Raw genomic sequence first — 14,690 nt, 5'->3', positions numbered from 1 at the left:
CAAATGTACACAGGCTGAACGTTTGCACACTCCCTCTGCCCTCCCGCCCCACTCACACACACACACGCACGCACATCTGTGCAGCAGACTGCCTAACCTTCACATTCCTGCTCTTGGACAGTCTGTCGTCCGCTGCTTTTAAATGCAAATATAACCTCAGGTACCATAGACGGAAAAAAACAAACTCACTAGGTTTCAGTTTTTGGCCTGCAAAGTTACACACACCCACCCACACACACATTGTAAAAAAAAAAACAAAAAACAACAGAAAGCAGGAGATTTAAGTCATAAAACTATATTTATAAATAAAAAGACATTTTCCTTGATAAAAGAGTAGTGTGAAAGTCATGGTAAGAAATTTTTTCCACTATACATTATCACAAGACAGTCTGAAGATTTGCTGGTTAGCAGATGAAAATGTAGTTGTGCCGTATAAAAACAGCTCTTTAAACTGGATGCTCATGTTAAGCATTAAGAAAAGAAACTAGTTGTGACCGGCTACGCATATAATAAAACAAATGCATTCTTAAAGTAAGGACTGTAATTCTCTTGCACTACATACATTTCTTTCTTTCTCTCGTAAGTCAAGCAAATATTTTAAAAGTCTGAATAAGGTTAACAGTTAGTGTTCATTTCAGCTTCTTTCAATCTTTTTTCTCTTGTTAGAGGTCAGCAAGTGGGAAAGAAAGAACAGGAGGGAAGAGGCTTCAGTCCCAGTTTGGACGTGGACAGGGGTGGGGGAGGACAGAGAACGTTAGATAAGGAACGCAGAGGAGGGGAGGGAAGAGTGAAAAGAAGAACAAATGAAAAACAACCATGTGGAAAAGCACTGAGTCATCTTCCCCAGCTGACCGTTTCCAGTGCCTCCCTCCCTTCTCTTACTCTTTGTCCTCACAAAAACTCTTCCCCACTGTGGAGCAGAAACTGAGAAAGGCGCTTTGGTTCCATCTAGAGCAGGGGGAGGGCGGAGAATGGTGGGGTTTCTTCACTGAAGAAAGTATGGCCACTACAACTACTAAGAAAAAGTACAAGAGAGGAGGAACATTTTCTCTCAGCATACACAACAGGGCTGGTTCCATTTCTGCCTTTAGGTCTCTATAACCTGTGTCACATCACATCGACAAAGAATTCTCCAGCATTGCCCACTGCCATGCGCAGAGACTGCCGTGATGCAGTGAGCTCAGGGGGCACTGAGGCAAGTTCTCTGCCGGGTGGGGCACCAGGTGCAGCAGTAGACAGATGTGCTGGCTGAGGGGGCAGGCCAGGGGGGCCGTAGACAAGACCAGCCCCATAGGCTATAGCGTGGGAGTTGGCGCTGCGCTGGCTCACAGAGCTGCGGATGCTTCGTTCACTAGGGGGAACCACTGAGCGCTCACTTGGCGCTCGGTGGCTCCTGATCTCCGATTCGCTGCCACTGCCCCCAGATTTCCTACCCTCGTTCTTGCTGCAGTTAGAACCGCTGCTTCCTGTGAAAAGAACAAAAATTATAATGCAAGTGAGATGTATGTGAAAAAAACCCCATCTTTTTCCAATTGAGTGCCAATGACATGATGAAGGCAGCGCTGACCCAGTTTACAGGAGACTCTCAGGAGAGCTGCATGACTAATGCTGACACGACCACGGCGCATTCAGGCCAAACAGCTTAGCTATTACAGAAGGCAGTCACAGGTCTTCATTTTATTAGCCCACACAGACTGCTTAATTTTAGGACAAGTTCATGAGAGCGTTGAATTTAAACAAAACAGTTTATATGATTAAAAAGAAACTTATTGTGGAGGATGCTTTTGTCCAATGCATGTCATCAGAGCCAAAAACACAGGAAAGTATTCACATCAGTTTAGTCTTGTGTCTACTAGGGAGAGCAAGAGAGTGTGGGATGTTACCCTATCTTAGTAAAAACATCTGAAGCATGGGGAAATAGCTAGTCTCCACCAGAAATACTAAAACAAGTCCAAACCCCATCACTTAAGTCTTTTACATTCAACATTCTGCTAGCTTGTTAACTACTCACCAGTGCATTTAAGTTAAATGAGGACAGGGCATCTAAGATGTCTCAGTGGGCCCAGCTGTTGTTGGTTAGTAAATATCTCCAGTGCGTAAGCAAACTGCACCTTAAACCACAATGTCTGCTTTTCTAGTTCCACACGCATTAAATACAGAAACCCCAACATGTGAATAAGGAAGCTTTAGCGTTGATGGAAAGACTCCTTTTTTCACTCCTCACAGAGCTAGGCTGTGTCCTTCAAATCTTTGAAGTCAGCTTATTAAAACATACACTGGGCTGGTTACCCTCCTGTAAGCTCTGTGCCTTTGTAGATGTATAGTTAAAAATATTTTAGGAAAACTGCGTACTTGCAACAACATACATACAGAATTTTCTTGATTTTTTTCACCACAAGAACTTTTAATCACCAACATCTGTTGTTTCTGGTTGTTGTTTCATCAATTTTGCTCAGATTTTCTTTGTGGAGAAACTGAAAACATTAACTTTTAGACACCAGATGCGTAAAATTTGTGCAAATGTTTTGTGCGTTAAAAATATTTTTTGGACTCACGTATTCTTAATGTGGCCATTCACACCGACCGCATAATTTCACAGGACAAATTTGCGGCATTTCATTTTTCAGATCAAGTTAAGATTTTTCTGATTTTCGCATGCAAATGAACAGCTCTGACCAATCAGACCACTGCATTTGGCAGCAAGTGCGCTCATAGCTCAAATCGTGCACTGGAATACAATGATATGGGAGCAGTAAAAAAAAAAAAAATGCTATTTTCCTCAGACACAGCTAGATGCTGCTCTGGGTCAATCGGCTCTATGAAATAATTTCTTTGCCTCTTCGGATGTGGTCCCAACTGTGCCAACAAGAGATCAAACTGCCCTATTGACATCCTGAAATATGTACAAAAGGGATCATGATACAACTTCAACTACTGGATTAAACCATGAAATTCCCCTGCTGCTGGTCTCTCTTGAGAATCGGATGAACCTAGAATATCGTTTCTTCTTCTTGTTTAGAAACATCAGATCATCATAACTTTATGCCGACTTCAATTTTTTCACAGTGCGTTTTTTGAGGACAAATTATTTGCAAAAAAAAACGCAACACGTTCAGTGTGTATATACATTACATGACAAATTCACATACGAAAAATTCAGAATTTCATGTCATTTTTTTAATAAAGTGCTCAGTGTGTAAAGGCCTTAACTCTATATGAAGGGTTTGAAACTTGCTGCTGTTCATGTGTTGAGCACTTATTCAAACTCACCACTGTGCTGGCTCCCTGCGCTGCCAGCTCCTGGTCCACCATGGAAGGGCTGCGGCATGTCATAAGGGTGTGGAATAGGGAACTGGTAGGGCAGGGCCATGGGCCAGGGAGCTGCCCCAGGATGGGGCAGAGGGGGGAGGGTGTCCTGATCTGATGCACCACCACTGGAGCCGTCATGATCATGGAGAGACAAGTGGGTCATGTCTGCGGGAAAGAGAAGAAGACTCAGATGTCCAAGTCGCATCCCACTTGTAGAAAACAGGATGCCTAAACTATATAGTTCTTCAACACTGTAGCTGTAGCTGGTGTATGGAGCACATATAAATGTTTACCATCAAACTTTGGTGAAACTTGCTGTTACTGCTCATGCTCTAACCAGATCAATGAGCTGAAAGTCTACTTACTGCCACAGAGGTCTCCAAAGACATAGTAGCACTGTTCAGAGAAGGTAATCTTGTTGACAGTGTGTCGGATGTACCCAGCCTTCAGCAGGTTGCTGGCATATTTACGAGCTTCGCGACGATCTGAGAACCCTTCCACATGATGGAAGAGCCAGTCCACCACATCAGAACCTGACGCACACGTTTTAGAAATCAATTTGTGAGTCCTACAGTTTTACTGATCATATTTAATGCCTTTTTATATTTTGATAATGCCTAAGGTGATTACTTAAATCTATATTTAGGTTTAAAATTGATTTTTTTGTTTTCAAAGTTGAGACCTGGTAACCTGGTAATGCACCTTGGAAAAATAAAGGCAAACTGAGCTCATGGATTACTGGGCTGAATGTTTCTCAGCTGTCATAATAAAAACTGATTATTTGATTTGTCCACAATTAAAAAATTCTTAATTGATCCAAGCAGCACTTAGCTATCATTTTGGCATCAGTGAAGCACTAACTCTACAAACTGAACTGAGCAGATGTGTGTGTGTCTGTGTGTGCATAGACAGGGGAGAGAATAAAAAGCCCAACCGAGCCCGCTTTGACAGACGTACCAATAAAGGCATTAGCGATGGTTATCTTGAGCCACATCCTGTCTCGCACCTCCAGACCCGACTCCGGGCAGGCCATTGCCTTAGCAACAACTGCCATGTCGCTGTAGATCGAGAGGTGGAAGTCATCAAATCCTAGGAAAGATGAGAGGAAATGCACAAGTTAACACGGAGGCAGAGTTACTCCTTTTAGTCAGAAATGGAAACATTTTGGTTTTAAGAACAAAGAGGTTCAAATCCATCAAGTATCAAAATTAAAGAACAACTGCTCACTGTTTTCTGGAGAACCAAAAAAAAAAAAAAAAAAAAAAAAAAGATATGTTGGCCTGTTTTGGAATTTGCCTCAAATAATATTTGGTTTCCTGTGGTCTCGGCTGTTATTTGACCCTGTTCTGTCCTGATTGTGAATCAAGACTGGATTTGACTGGAGCTTTGTTTGAAGTGGACTGCAACTGACTTGGACTTGACAAAACCCCCAGAACAGCCAGACCACAGTGAATTAAATGTCCTCCCTAGAACACTAATGTATTTTACATATCAGCTCACTGAGTTTCACTGCATTCTCAGGCTAGATATCATGATTAAGCGTCACAGTTTCCCTTCCCATCTACCTTCATTTCAATGAGCCCTTCATTTCTTTTCTTATATTTGCTTCATGAACATTTTCTATTGAGTGAATTGTACACATGTAACATATAGCAAATAGGCAAGTTAAATAAAGTGTTAAGAGAAAAGGAGATTTTTCTTCAGAAATGAAGAAAAAACGCACTTTCAATGACTATAGGAGGGATTAAAGTTGTGAGTTATGGCTCAATTTGGACAAGAGTTGCTGAGCAGATGGAAGCTGAGGTTGAACACAGCAAAAGCTGGAACAGATAATAGTCACAGGAATGCAGTGAGAGGGAAGGGCCGCACTCAACACGAACACTTACTAACAGAGGTTTGGTGGTCAGACGGAGGGAGAGCTGAATGTTCAAGAAGTATAACAAAACCGCAGTTTTTTTCTTCCTCAAATGGTCAAATTTATCTATCAAGCACTTCAACAAGTAGGCTATAATAAAGGCAGCAGAAAATGGAAAAAAGAGGAATGACAAAGAGGTAAACTGCAAACTTAAAAGAAGGTACATGGAGACCATGGGGTGACAAAAAGAAAGTAAACAGAAAACTGTGACTAGGAGTTAATGTAGGACAAAAGTTGCTTTGGATAAAAGTGCACCGATGACAAGCTCCAACAGGCAGCTGCAGGGGGTGATGTGACTCACGTTCAGTCTCGGGGATCGAGCTGCTGATTGAGGAGCTGGTGGAGGTGACTGTGCTCATGGAAGGGCTCATTCCATATGGAGGGTACACCCCGGTCATGGCTGCCGTGTGGGACACCCATGCAGCGGGGTCAATAGGCCGGATTGGCTCGCCTGTTAAAGAGAAGGAAGGCAGCTGAAATGAATTGAGATCACAAAAATCCCCAAAGTAAAATATGCCAAATCATGTGCCATTGCATATACACAACAAAAATATAAATGCACAAAACAGTTTCTCCATTTCATTTCATGACTAATCAACAACATATAAGCACAACAATTTGTGTATATACTCTGTATCATTTCAGGCTCCAATAGCAACCAGTGTTTCATATCTTTATGCAACAGTCTATGTGTTATCACAAAGTGAACAAGCGTGGTCAGCAACCATAGTTCACAGCACTCAGTACCAAGTGTGTCCACCATTGGCTTCGCGCTTCTGTGGTGCATAGACATCACCAGATTGTCAAGAGTGGCCTGTGGGATGTTGTCCCATTCCTTTTGGAGTGCGTGGGCATGTTAAGGGATAGGTCATTTTAATGTAACCTTTTGGGTTTGTGCGTTTATATTTTTGTTGCCGTTTTATTGGAGAACACACACTCACTCCTGGGCAGAGCGAAGCAGCTCCGAGGGTTTGGGTCCCAGCACTTTGCAACCGTCAGAGTAATGGGGCTAGTAATAAACACACATACACAGTTAATAATGGTCTTGTTTTACACTTGTGTGTTCTGGATGCTGTATTAATGTGTGACACTTACCCTGGCTTGTGCACTATGTCCCTCAGTACTCGAACAGCATCATCATTGCTCATGTTCTCGAAGTTTATATCGTTCACCTACATCAATAAAAACAGAAAAATATTACAATGAGGTGCTGAGTTGGATGGACCACATTAGGAACTAGAGGAACATGTCAGATTGGACAGTTCAGGGGTAAAGAGCCTGAGCTGGTTTGGACATATGAAGAGAGATACTGGGTATATTTAGAGAAGGATGCTGAAGACGGAACTGGCAGGCGAGAGGAAGACCAAAGAGGAAGTTTTATGGATGCAGTAAGAGAGGAAATGCAGATGGCTGGCATGACATCAGCAGAAAGAAGAAGAAAATGTTAATGTTTTGTCATTTTATCTAGTATGTTGATAGAGATATAAAGCAATATGGCATTAAAGGTTAGGCCCAGAACTACAATTTTTTGGATATAAAGAAGTACAAAACTTTCACAGCTCCACAATCATTCAAGTCCTACTGCAGAATGCCATGAACACGCAGTCCCAAGTGAGTACTTTTCCAGGCAAATATTTTGACAGTATCATAAGATGGGACTAAAATCAAACTGGCAAAAAGGGAATGGGTATAAGAAGGTATAAATTTGTAAAAATCATGTCAAGTAATGACATTACTGCCAAATGTATCTGTGACACATATACAAGATAAAACCCTCAAGATCATTCATTTTACTAAAAGTGCTGGTGTCAATTACGTGTACCACACACTATGCTTGTCTAAATTCCAGACATTCACCCACAAACAGTTTGAATTTGTGTGTCTCTCACTCTCCCACTTATACACAAACACACACCTGCAGCAGCATGTCCCCAGGCTCTATGCGTCCATCTGCAGCCACAGCTCCTCCCTTCATGATCGAACCGATGTAGATTCCTCCATCTCCCCTCTCATTACTCTGACCCACAATACTGATGCCCAAGAAGTTGTACTTCTCTGTGAGGTGGGGTGAAACAAAGTATATTCAAAAACAAAGTAAAGACAGGACAAATGACCATCCACGTGAAACAAAACACATCAGTTTGTGTGTAAAAAGATTTTTTACTCCATAAGTTGAGTGATGAATAATGGGTTCTAATCTAATTTCCCACGTGTGCATCAGTTTTCACACGATCAAGTCACTTACCCATATTGAGAGTCACGGTGATAATGTTCAGTGACATGGTGGAGTCCGTGATGCTGCTGAATGACGAAGACTGAAGAAAATAATGATGAAAATTGTGAGAAATGCAGCTCACAGCGTGGAAGATCATTTTAGATAATTTTGGTTGATTTATTGTTCTTTACATCTGAGAGTACGATCTCACCCTGTCCATATTGGAGGCCTTAGGTTTCCTTCGCCGGCGTCGATGTCGTCTCATTAGACGAGAAGAGCTTTGCTCAGTGGAGCTACTAAACCTGAAAAGTAGGCAAATTTTTTTTTTTTTGTTTTTTTTAAATAACCATACTGAAATGTACAAAACAGTTTCATGGCAGTTCTTGAAAAAAAAAAACTCAATCTAATGTATTGATTTGTGTTTATGGACACAAGATTTCCACTTCTAATGAAATACCCATTATCTTTATGCACCAATTTGTGCCAGTGGACCAACATTTAGTACTAATATTTTTCATTTCTAAAGACCAAAAAGTCCATATTTAGAGGCTGCTGGGGTTAGCAGTTCATGTTCTAGAGGTGATTGATAAGTTATTAATAATCACTGAAAACCACTTGGTTAGGTTTAGCCACTATTAGGTTAGGTTTAGAGAAAGATAACAGTTTGGGTTAAAATACAGCGGTTAACAATTCCTTTAAATGTCTTTTTTCCTTGTTTGCCATACTGACACATAATAGCTATCTAATCAGCCAACCAACTGACCTGCTGAAATTCAAAACAACCATAAGAATGGAGGAGAAAGGTGATTTAAGTGACTGAACATGACATGGTTGTTAGTGCCAGAAGGGCTTAGTCTGTGTATTTCAGAAACTGATGATCTACTTCATTTTCTAGCGAAACCCTCTTTAGGGTTTACAGAGAATGGTCTGAAAAAGAGAAAATATCCAGTGAGCGGTTGATGCCTGAGGTCAGAGGAGAATGGCCAGACTGCTTCAAGCTCATAGGAAGGCAACAACACAAACACTTGTTACAACCAAGGTAGCAGAAGAGCATCTCTGAATGCACATGTTGAACCTTGATGCAGAGAAGCTATGGCAGCAGAAGACCACACCAGGTGATACTCCTGTCAGCTAAAAACAGGACACTGAAGCTACAATTCTCATGGGCTTGTTAGAATTGAACAACAGAAGATCGGAAAAAAGTTGCCTTGTCTGGGAAGTCCACAGAGTACCCATCCTCTGATGGCTGCTAACAACAGGATAGTGCGCCATGTCAAAACTCAAATCATCTCAAACTGGATTCTTCAACATGACAATGAGTTCGCTGTAATCAAATGGCCTCCACTGGCACCAGATCTCAATTCAATAGAGCAACTTTAGGATGTGAGGGAACGGGAGATTCATGACCATCATGTGCAGTCAACAAATGTGCCGCAACTGTACGATGTCATCATGTCAATATGGAGCAAAATCTCTGAGGGATGTTTCCAGCACCTTGTTGAATCTGTTTCACAAAGGCTTAAAACGGTTCTGAAGGCAAACAGGTGTCCAAATAGGTACTAGCGAGATGTACCAAACAAAATGGCCAATGAGTGCCTGTACTCTAGCCACAAAGTATACATCTAATTGAAATACATTATTTACACAGTTGCCTCACAAAAAGACACAGCAATTTGTGTCCATCAACACAAACAGATAGATTGCTTTATCATGACCATTTCAAGTTTTGTTATCACGGCTAAAATGCTGCAATCCACAGTTGGAGTTAATAGCTGTTGCTGTATAATTATACCATATAAATGTACTTATCAAAAGCTAACCATATTACTACCTATTTAAAATGAAGTCATTTAAAAGTCAGAAAGATAATTATGTTTGCCAGGAGTCAGGACGAGCTTTAACCTAAAGTTACAATCTGATTGACAAATCAGCAAAAATTAAAAGAAAACTGACTTCTTTGTGTGGTTAAAAAAAAAAAAAAAACGAAGGAGTTTTTATCCATTCAGTTGTAGCTGAACAAAGGAAAAAAACATCCTGTCAGATGCCTAAAGACTGAGACCAGCAGTAATCTCTGCTGGAGTAGAACCCTGGGGTTACCACAAAAACCACCACACAATTAGACAATACTAATCTCTGTCGTAAACCATCAACTATAACTCCACATGCATTCCTGAAGCCAAATGCATTTTTGTGCAGGAAACAAACTCAACAGCTATATAACACATCTGACCTGCTGGTCGCATCATCATCATCTGAATCAAAGCAGGAAGTGGACTCCAGCTCGCTGCTCATGAAGGACGAGCAGCTGTCGTACTCGGCGGCCCCGCGTCCCATGCCCCGCGATGAGTACCCGTTCTGCCTCCCACCTGCACCGGGACAGCAGCAGAATCAGGATGTCAGATTTAAAAAAAAAAAAAAATTAATAAAAACTTAAGCTAGAAAAAAATAAAATAAAACCATGGATAGCATCGTGGTTGAAGCATACTGCATCTCTAAAGGCAATCACGTCACACTCAGTTTTTATCCACAAGGTAACTGTTATTCATAAGTTGTGAAAAATATGGAAACAACACTGATACATGTGATGAAACACAAGAACAAGCAGCAAATTCATTTCTGACCATGATCATTAGTGTGTTTCCGTCGTGGCCTCTCCCTCTCTCTCCTCTGAGACACCATGGAGCCGGTCTCTGTGTCATTGTCCAAGCTATCCCGACCACTTGCTGCTTTCCCACTTCAGAGAAAGAGTGTTAAAGAGAGACAGTTACAAGACACCATGATCAGTGCATTTGAGGTTATTCAGGAGCCATTAAAACAAATATTTATATTAAACGAGTCTTATAAGAACAAAATTGCTAGCTACCCTCATTCAGTGTGGTTAAGACAGTGATCTGTACCTGAATATGTGGAAAAGATTGCAGATGTGTGTTGATGGATTTTCAGTGTGGTGAACATTTCACTTCATTATGTAATGTCCTTTTTTAACACTTTAATTGCAGACATAGCATATTCTTTTTAGACATATTGAAAAACTAGTAACTGGGGGGATAAGTATGATAATAACAACCTACTAATAAATGACTGCAAGACTTAAGGTAGACTTTCTTTCCTTCGAGGCAGTCATAAGATGTCTCACTTTTTTTCATTCAATTTACTCTTTCCTGTTATTGCACTTATTAGGTAACACAAATGAACTCATTCAAGACGCATATAAACACAGAGACAAACAGTAAACACAAGAGCTTTCTTTCACATTCACATATTAAACTAAAATCTAGACTTGTCTGAATTCACTGACTGGTAGGAAGGGGGTCTTGAGTCTCCGATGCCCCCGGTCCTCTCCAAAGGTGGTGTCGGCTCTAAACTATCTGCCACCGAGCCTGCGTCTGTGTGGGCGCCGTCTCCAGAGACCAACTGTCAACAGACAGAGTCAGGTCAGTCAGGGGGGTGAGAAACTCTCAGAGGAAAGAAAATACTAAAAGACGCACATCAAGTGGGCAGCGGACCTTCAACACACCACTACTGTGTTAATACTACACCATATTCACAGGATACATGGTGTGCAATGTTTTACTGTCACTGCCTAAAGGTCTAACCTATCAAAATCTCCTGCAGAAAGGGACCACAGTCTTGCTAAAATTCAGACTTAATCTGCTTTCTACTAGTTCCCTACTGAAAGAGCAGAGCTCTACAAAAGCAGCTGTGAATTCAGAGAGGTGAAAAAAAGAAAGAGCCCAAGCCAAGACTTGTGGTTTGTGTACCTGACAGTGTTGCCTAAGTTACCAAAGTGTAGGAAAAAATGGGCTCCAGCAGACCATAACTAATGCTTTGCTTTTTCAGAAATTAAATTACTGGTGTGTATTTATCTTCTCATTTACCACAGTAGTGGGTAGTGCTCATTAGCTCAAGATACTAAATATTTTAAATTCAGCTGCAGTTTTGCGACATCTTGGATGCTGTCCATATCAGAAATGAAGCATGTATTTGCAAGTAAAAACAAGTTTAAAAGATAACGTGAGACCAGTGAAAACTGCAGCCATCAATAGCAACCAGTGGGGCTGAAGAAGTTCAGATTAAGCAGCTGTTTATCTCAATGTTTTAGAATCCGGTGTAAAAGAAATCTGGTTCAGTTTCATTTAATACACACCCTTGATGACCTCAAAAATCTCTTCAGTTTCTGAGGTGACAGGAATCAGTATTTTTTTTTTTCTTTCCATAAATCAAGCTGAGACAGATAGAGTCACAGGACGTCAGAATTTTTTAATTTAAAATATGGCAAAAAGGTGAGTGTCAAGAATTTGGAAAGGCAAATATGTTGTGCTGAAATAGGGCATCACATAGTGGATATCAAATCACCTGTACAGACATAATAATACAGCTTTATTACTATGTAGAAAGATGGTAACTAAAATAAAGGTTTTCTGCTCTTAATCACAAGCATAACAGCTCTTTATTGCGAAGCCTTTGTATCGAAATTATACCTACTGCTACCACTATATTTGCTATTGACACTGAGTCTACTTTGGTGTGCACTAAAGGGAGCCACAGCACAGGAGGTTCAGGGTGCTGGCCTGTTGTGATGAAGTGATGTGCAGCGAGCCGGGCCCCTGGACCCCAGAGAACAATCAATCAGATCACTGAAACAACAGACGAACAGCGGAGACAAACAAATGGACATGCTGTAACAGAAATAACATTTGACTGTATGTGGAACATTGCAACAACCCCCAAGAGATAGCAAACACATTCACACAAACACACAAAGAGGAACTGGCTTTTAAACACATCAAACTAAACCTCCACACAGTCTAATGAAAATGACCACAACAAAGACGAGCATGCTGGAATATACACTCCAGAATGGAGCGATAAGGCTGTGTTGATGATTCACAAATAATTAAAACCACACTGTACGAAATTAACTGAGCACTTTAGCCTTTCACATCACAACACAGAGCGGTCTTTCTCTCAGCTTTATTCTCTCCTCCCTGTGAGATTCAATCTTCTTGTTAGATGACCTGCAGTGAGGCCCTTTGTTACAGGGTATTTTCCTCCTATCCTGTGATTTCACTTGCTCTTAATCCAATTTCAATGTCGAGAAGAGAGGAAGGGAGACTGTGCACGAGCGCCAGATGTCTTGAGTGTTGTGGAGACAGGAGAATTATTGCTTAGAGGCTTTAAATAAGAAATTACATGCAAGTACATGTATGTGCTGCATGTGGTGACTAGTCTGTGCGAGGACTTGCTTAAAAATGTGAAATTTAACTGTGAAAAGCACAATGTTTAGGAAAGGTAGTGTATGTGTGCTGCCCTTAGAATCATTATGTGATAGTGATATTATCACACAGACGAGTAGTGCCTCTCCCTAAGGATCGAGCGTGATTGTGGTCAGTGCCCAACAGATGGGAATCATTGTTACACATGCATGCACACACAGTCTCCACAACCACTTAACCACACAAGTTATCGCACACAAGCAGAGATCAAAAACAAAAATTACTACAGCATGTATTTTGGACCTACCCATGACACCACACGTCCATTGAAACAGGGCAGCTTAGCATTGTCGTCAGAGATTTCTTCCTTTACCACCCTGTAAAAGAGAACAAGGCTTTGTTTCAGTCAAACATTACCAACACAAAGCACTCCAGAGGCAATAAAACATGAGGGTGCATTTAGAGGAAGTATAGATAGGCAATATATCCCATCAGCCTGGACAGACACTGACAACTACCAACCAGAACAAGTTTTACATATTAAGACCCAATGACGATGTTCATCAGCACCAAATGTCTGAGACTACAGGTACAGAAAACCAGTTGAAAGACGGCTCATTCAGGCATTTCATATAGATGTAATCCTTAATGTATCAAAGACTGCTAAAAATATATATATTAACAAAAAGCATGTGTAAATGTAACCATGTGAATTTCCAGCAAACCCTTTCAGTCACTTAGTCCTGCTTGCAAGGATCAGATGGCAGGCAGACCTTAACAACACCTTGTCACACAATGAAGAGGACAAATAAGGCACGCATTTAACAAGTGCCTCAGAGTAGTGAAGATGTCACAATTAGCCAGGTCTTTCCTAGTGAGAACAGTGATGGTCAGTGGGGCTTTTTATGGTAAATATCTCAGGCTCCAAACCAGTTTAACAAGTTACTAAAGCAACAACACTCTAGCCTTTAAGGCTTCAATAGCTCATTTAGAGCATGCACCTCCAATCTGCACAACATAAACAGCTGGGGATCCTTTCAAAACTCGTCTTTCCTATCTTGGTTGCTGCCCCACCCTTGAAAAACTTTGGCAACCTGGCTCGAGTGTTTAAAAAAAACAATAAATCAAATTTCTCCCTATTATTTAACTCTGAAGAAGGCAAAGTGTAAAGGTGTAATAAAACGTCTACATTTCGAGCCATGTTTTAACACAAAGAGACATGCTCATAAAGCTGCCAGAGTGATGAACAGGGCATTCCTGTGTCCAACTTTGCATTCCTTGCGCTAATAGACAACAACAGCAGCAAGAGCAGCAGCAATGAGGCCTTCTGGTCTCACTCTCTCGCCGAGTGTCCATTTAGATCCACACATTAGCCTGCTAGCATAAGCGTTTAATACATTAGGCTGCAACTGACAGCAGCAACGTCAGTAACTGGTTGGTATCAATATTGTGAATTGCCCCTTATTTCATTTTGTCTTACGTAAGTTGAAACACCATTAGATGCATTCTCTTAGTGTTCATGAAACTGAAAATGACCAAACTTGGTAAGACAGTACAACATAAGCTAAGCATACGAGCAATGTAAACAAACGGGGTCGGGACGTTGAACAGACCTGCTAACGTACGCGACCTGGACGCTAACCGCTAACAAAGGAACGGCAAAGCAGACGGCTAGCAGATGACTGAAAGCCAGGTAACCTTAAAAGTGATGACAAGCCAGCTCCGTGAGGTAACAAATAAGTTCCCGTTAATCTAACTGGACTAAGGTTAAGTAGACTTGGGCTGCTATGCTGATTCCACGTTAAACACAATAAGCCCTTTAACAGTTACCCGAAGTCATCGTCCATAGATTTGAAGAAGAATTTGTAATGTGGTTTCTTGAGGACATTTTTGAAGTCTGCCAGCGTGACTTTGTCCGCCGGCACCGACAGTTTCACCAGATATGGTGTCTCCTGGTCGTCGAGGTGGTAGATAATTTTGGTCTCCCCCATCCCGGACTGCGGCTAAGGCAACGCAGACTGGGTGCATTAAGCCA

General features: G+C 41.3%; 1 protein-coding gene across 1 annotated transcript; it reads right to left on the bottom strand.

Moving 5' to 3' along the window:
* Positions 1 to 304: 304 nt before the first annotated feature.
* LOC115795646 (segment polarity protein dishevelled homolog DVL-3) lies at positions 305 to 14,646 on the bottom strand. The gene is made up of 15 exons (XM_030751641.1): positions 14,486 to 14,646; positions 12,963 to 13,032; positions 10,738 to 10,853; positions 10,061 to 10,173; positions 9,670 to 9,805; positions 7,651 to 7,741; positions 7,470 to 7,539; positions 7,140 to 7,279; positions 6,320 to 6,396; positions 6,166 to 6,233; positions 5,526 to 5,675; positions 4,267 to 4,398; positions 3,675 to 3,842; positions 3,271 to 3,474; positions 305 to 1,466 (listed from the first exon to the last, which is right to left on the bottom strand). Exons 1-15 carry the CDS (start codon positions 14,644 to 14,646, stop codon positions 1,108 to 1,110), a joined length of 2,055 nt encoding a protein of 684 aa, XP_030607501.1. The 3' UTR covers positions 305 to 1,107.
* Between the last annotated feature and the right edge of the window lie 44 nt (positions 14,647 to 14,690).

Source organism: Archocentrus centrarchus, chromosome 17 (genome assembly GCF_007364275.1).
Source record: "Archocentrus centrarchus isolate MPI-CPG fArcCen1 chromosome 17, fArcCen1, whole genome shotgun sequence".
Lineage (NCBI taxonomy): Eukaryota > Metazoa > Chordata > Actinopteri > Cichliformes > Cichlidae > Archocentrus > Archocentrus centrarchus.
The sequence above is the reverse complement of the archived record's forward strand: the minus strand, read 5'-3'. Positions and strand labels throughout refer to the sequence as shown.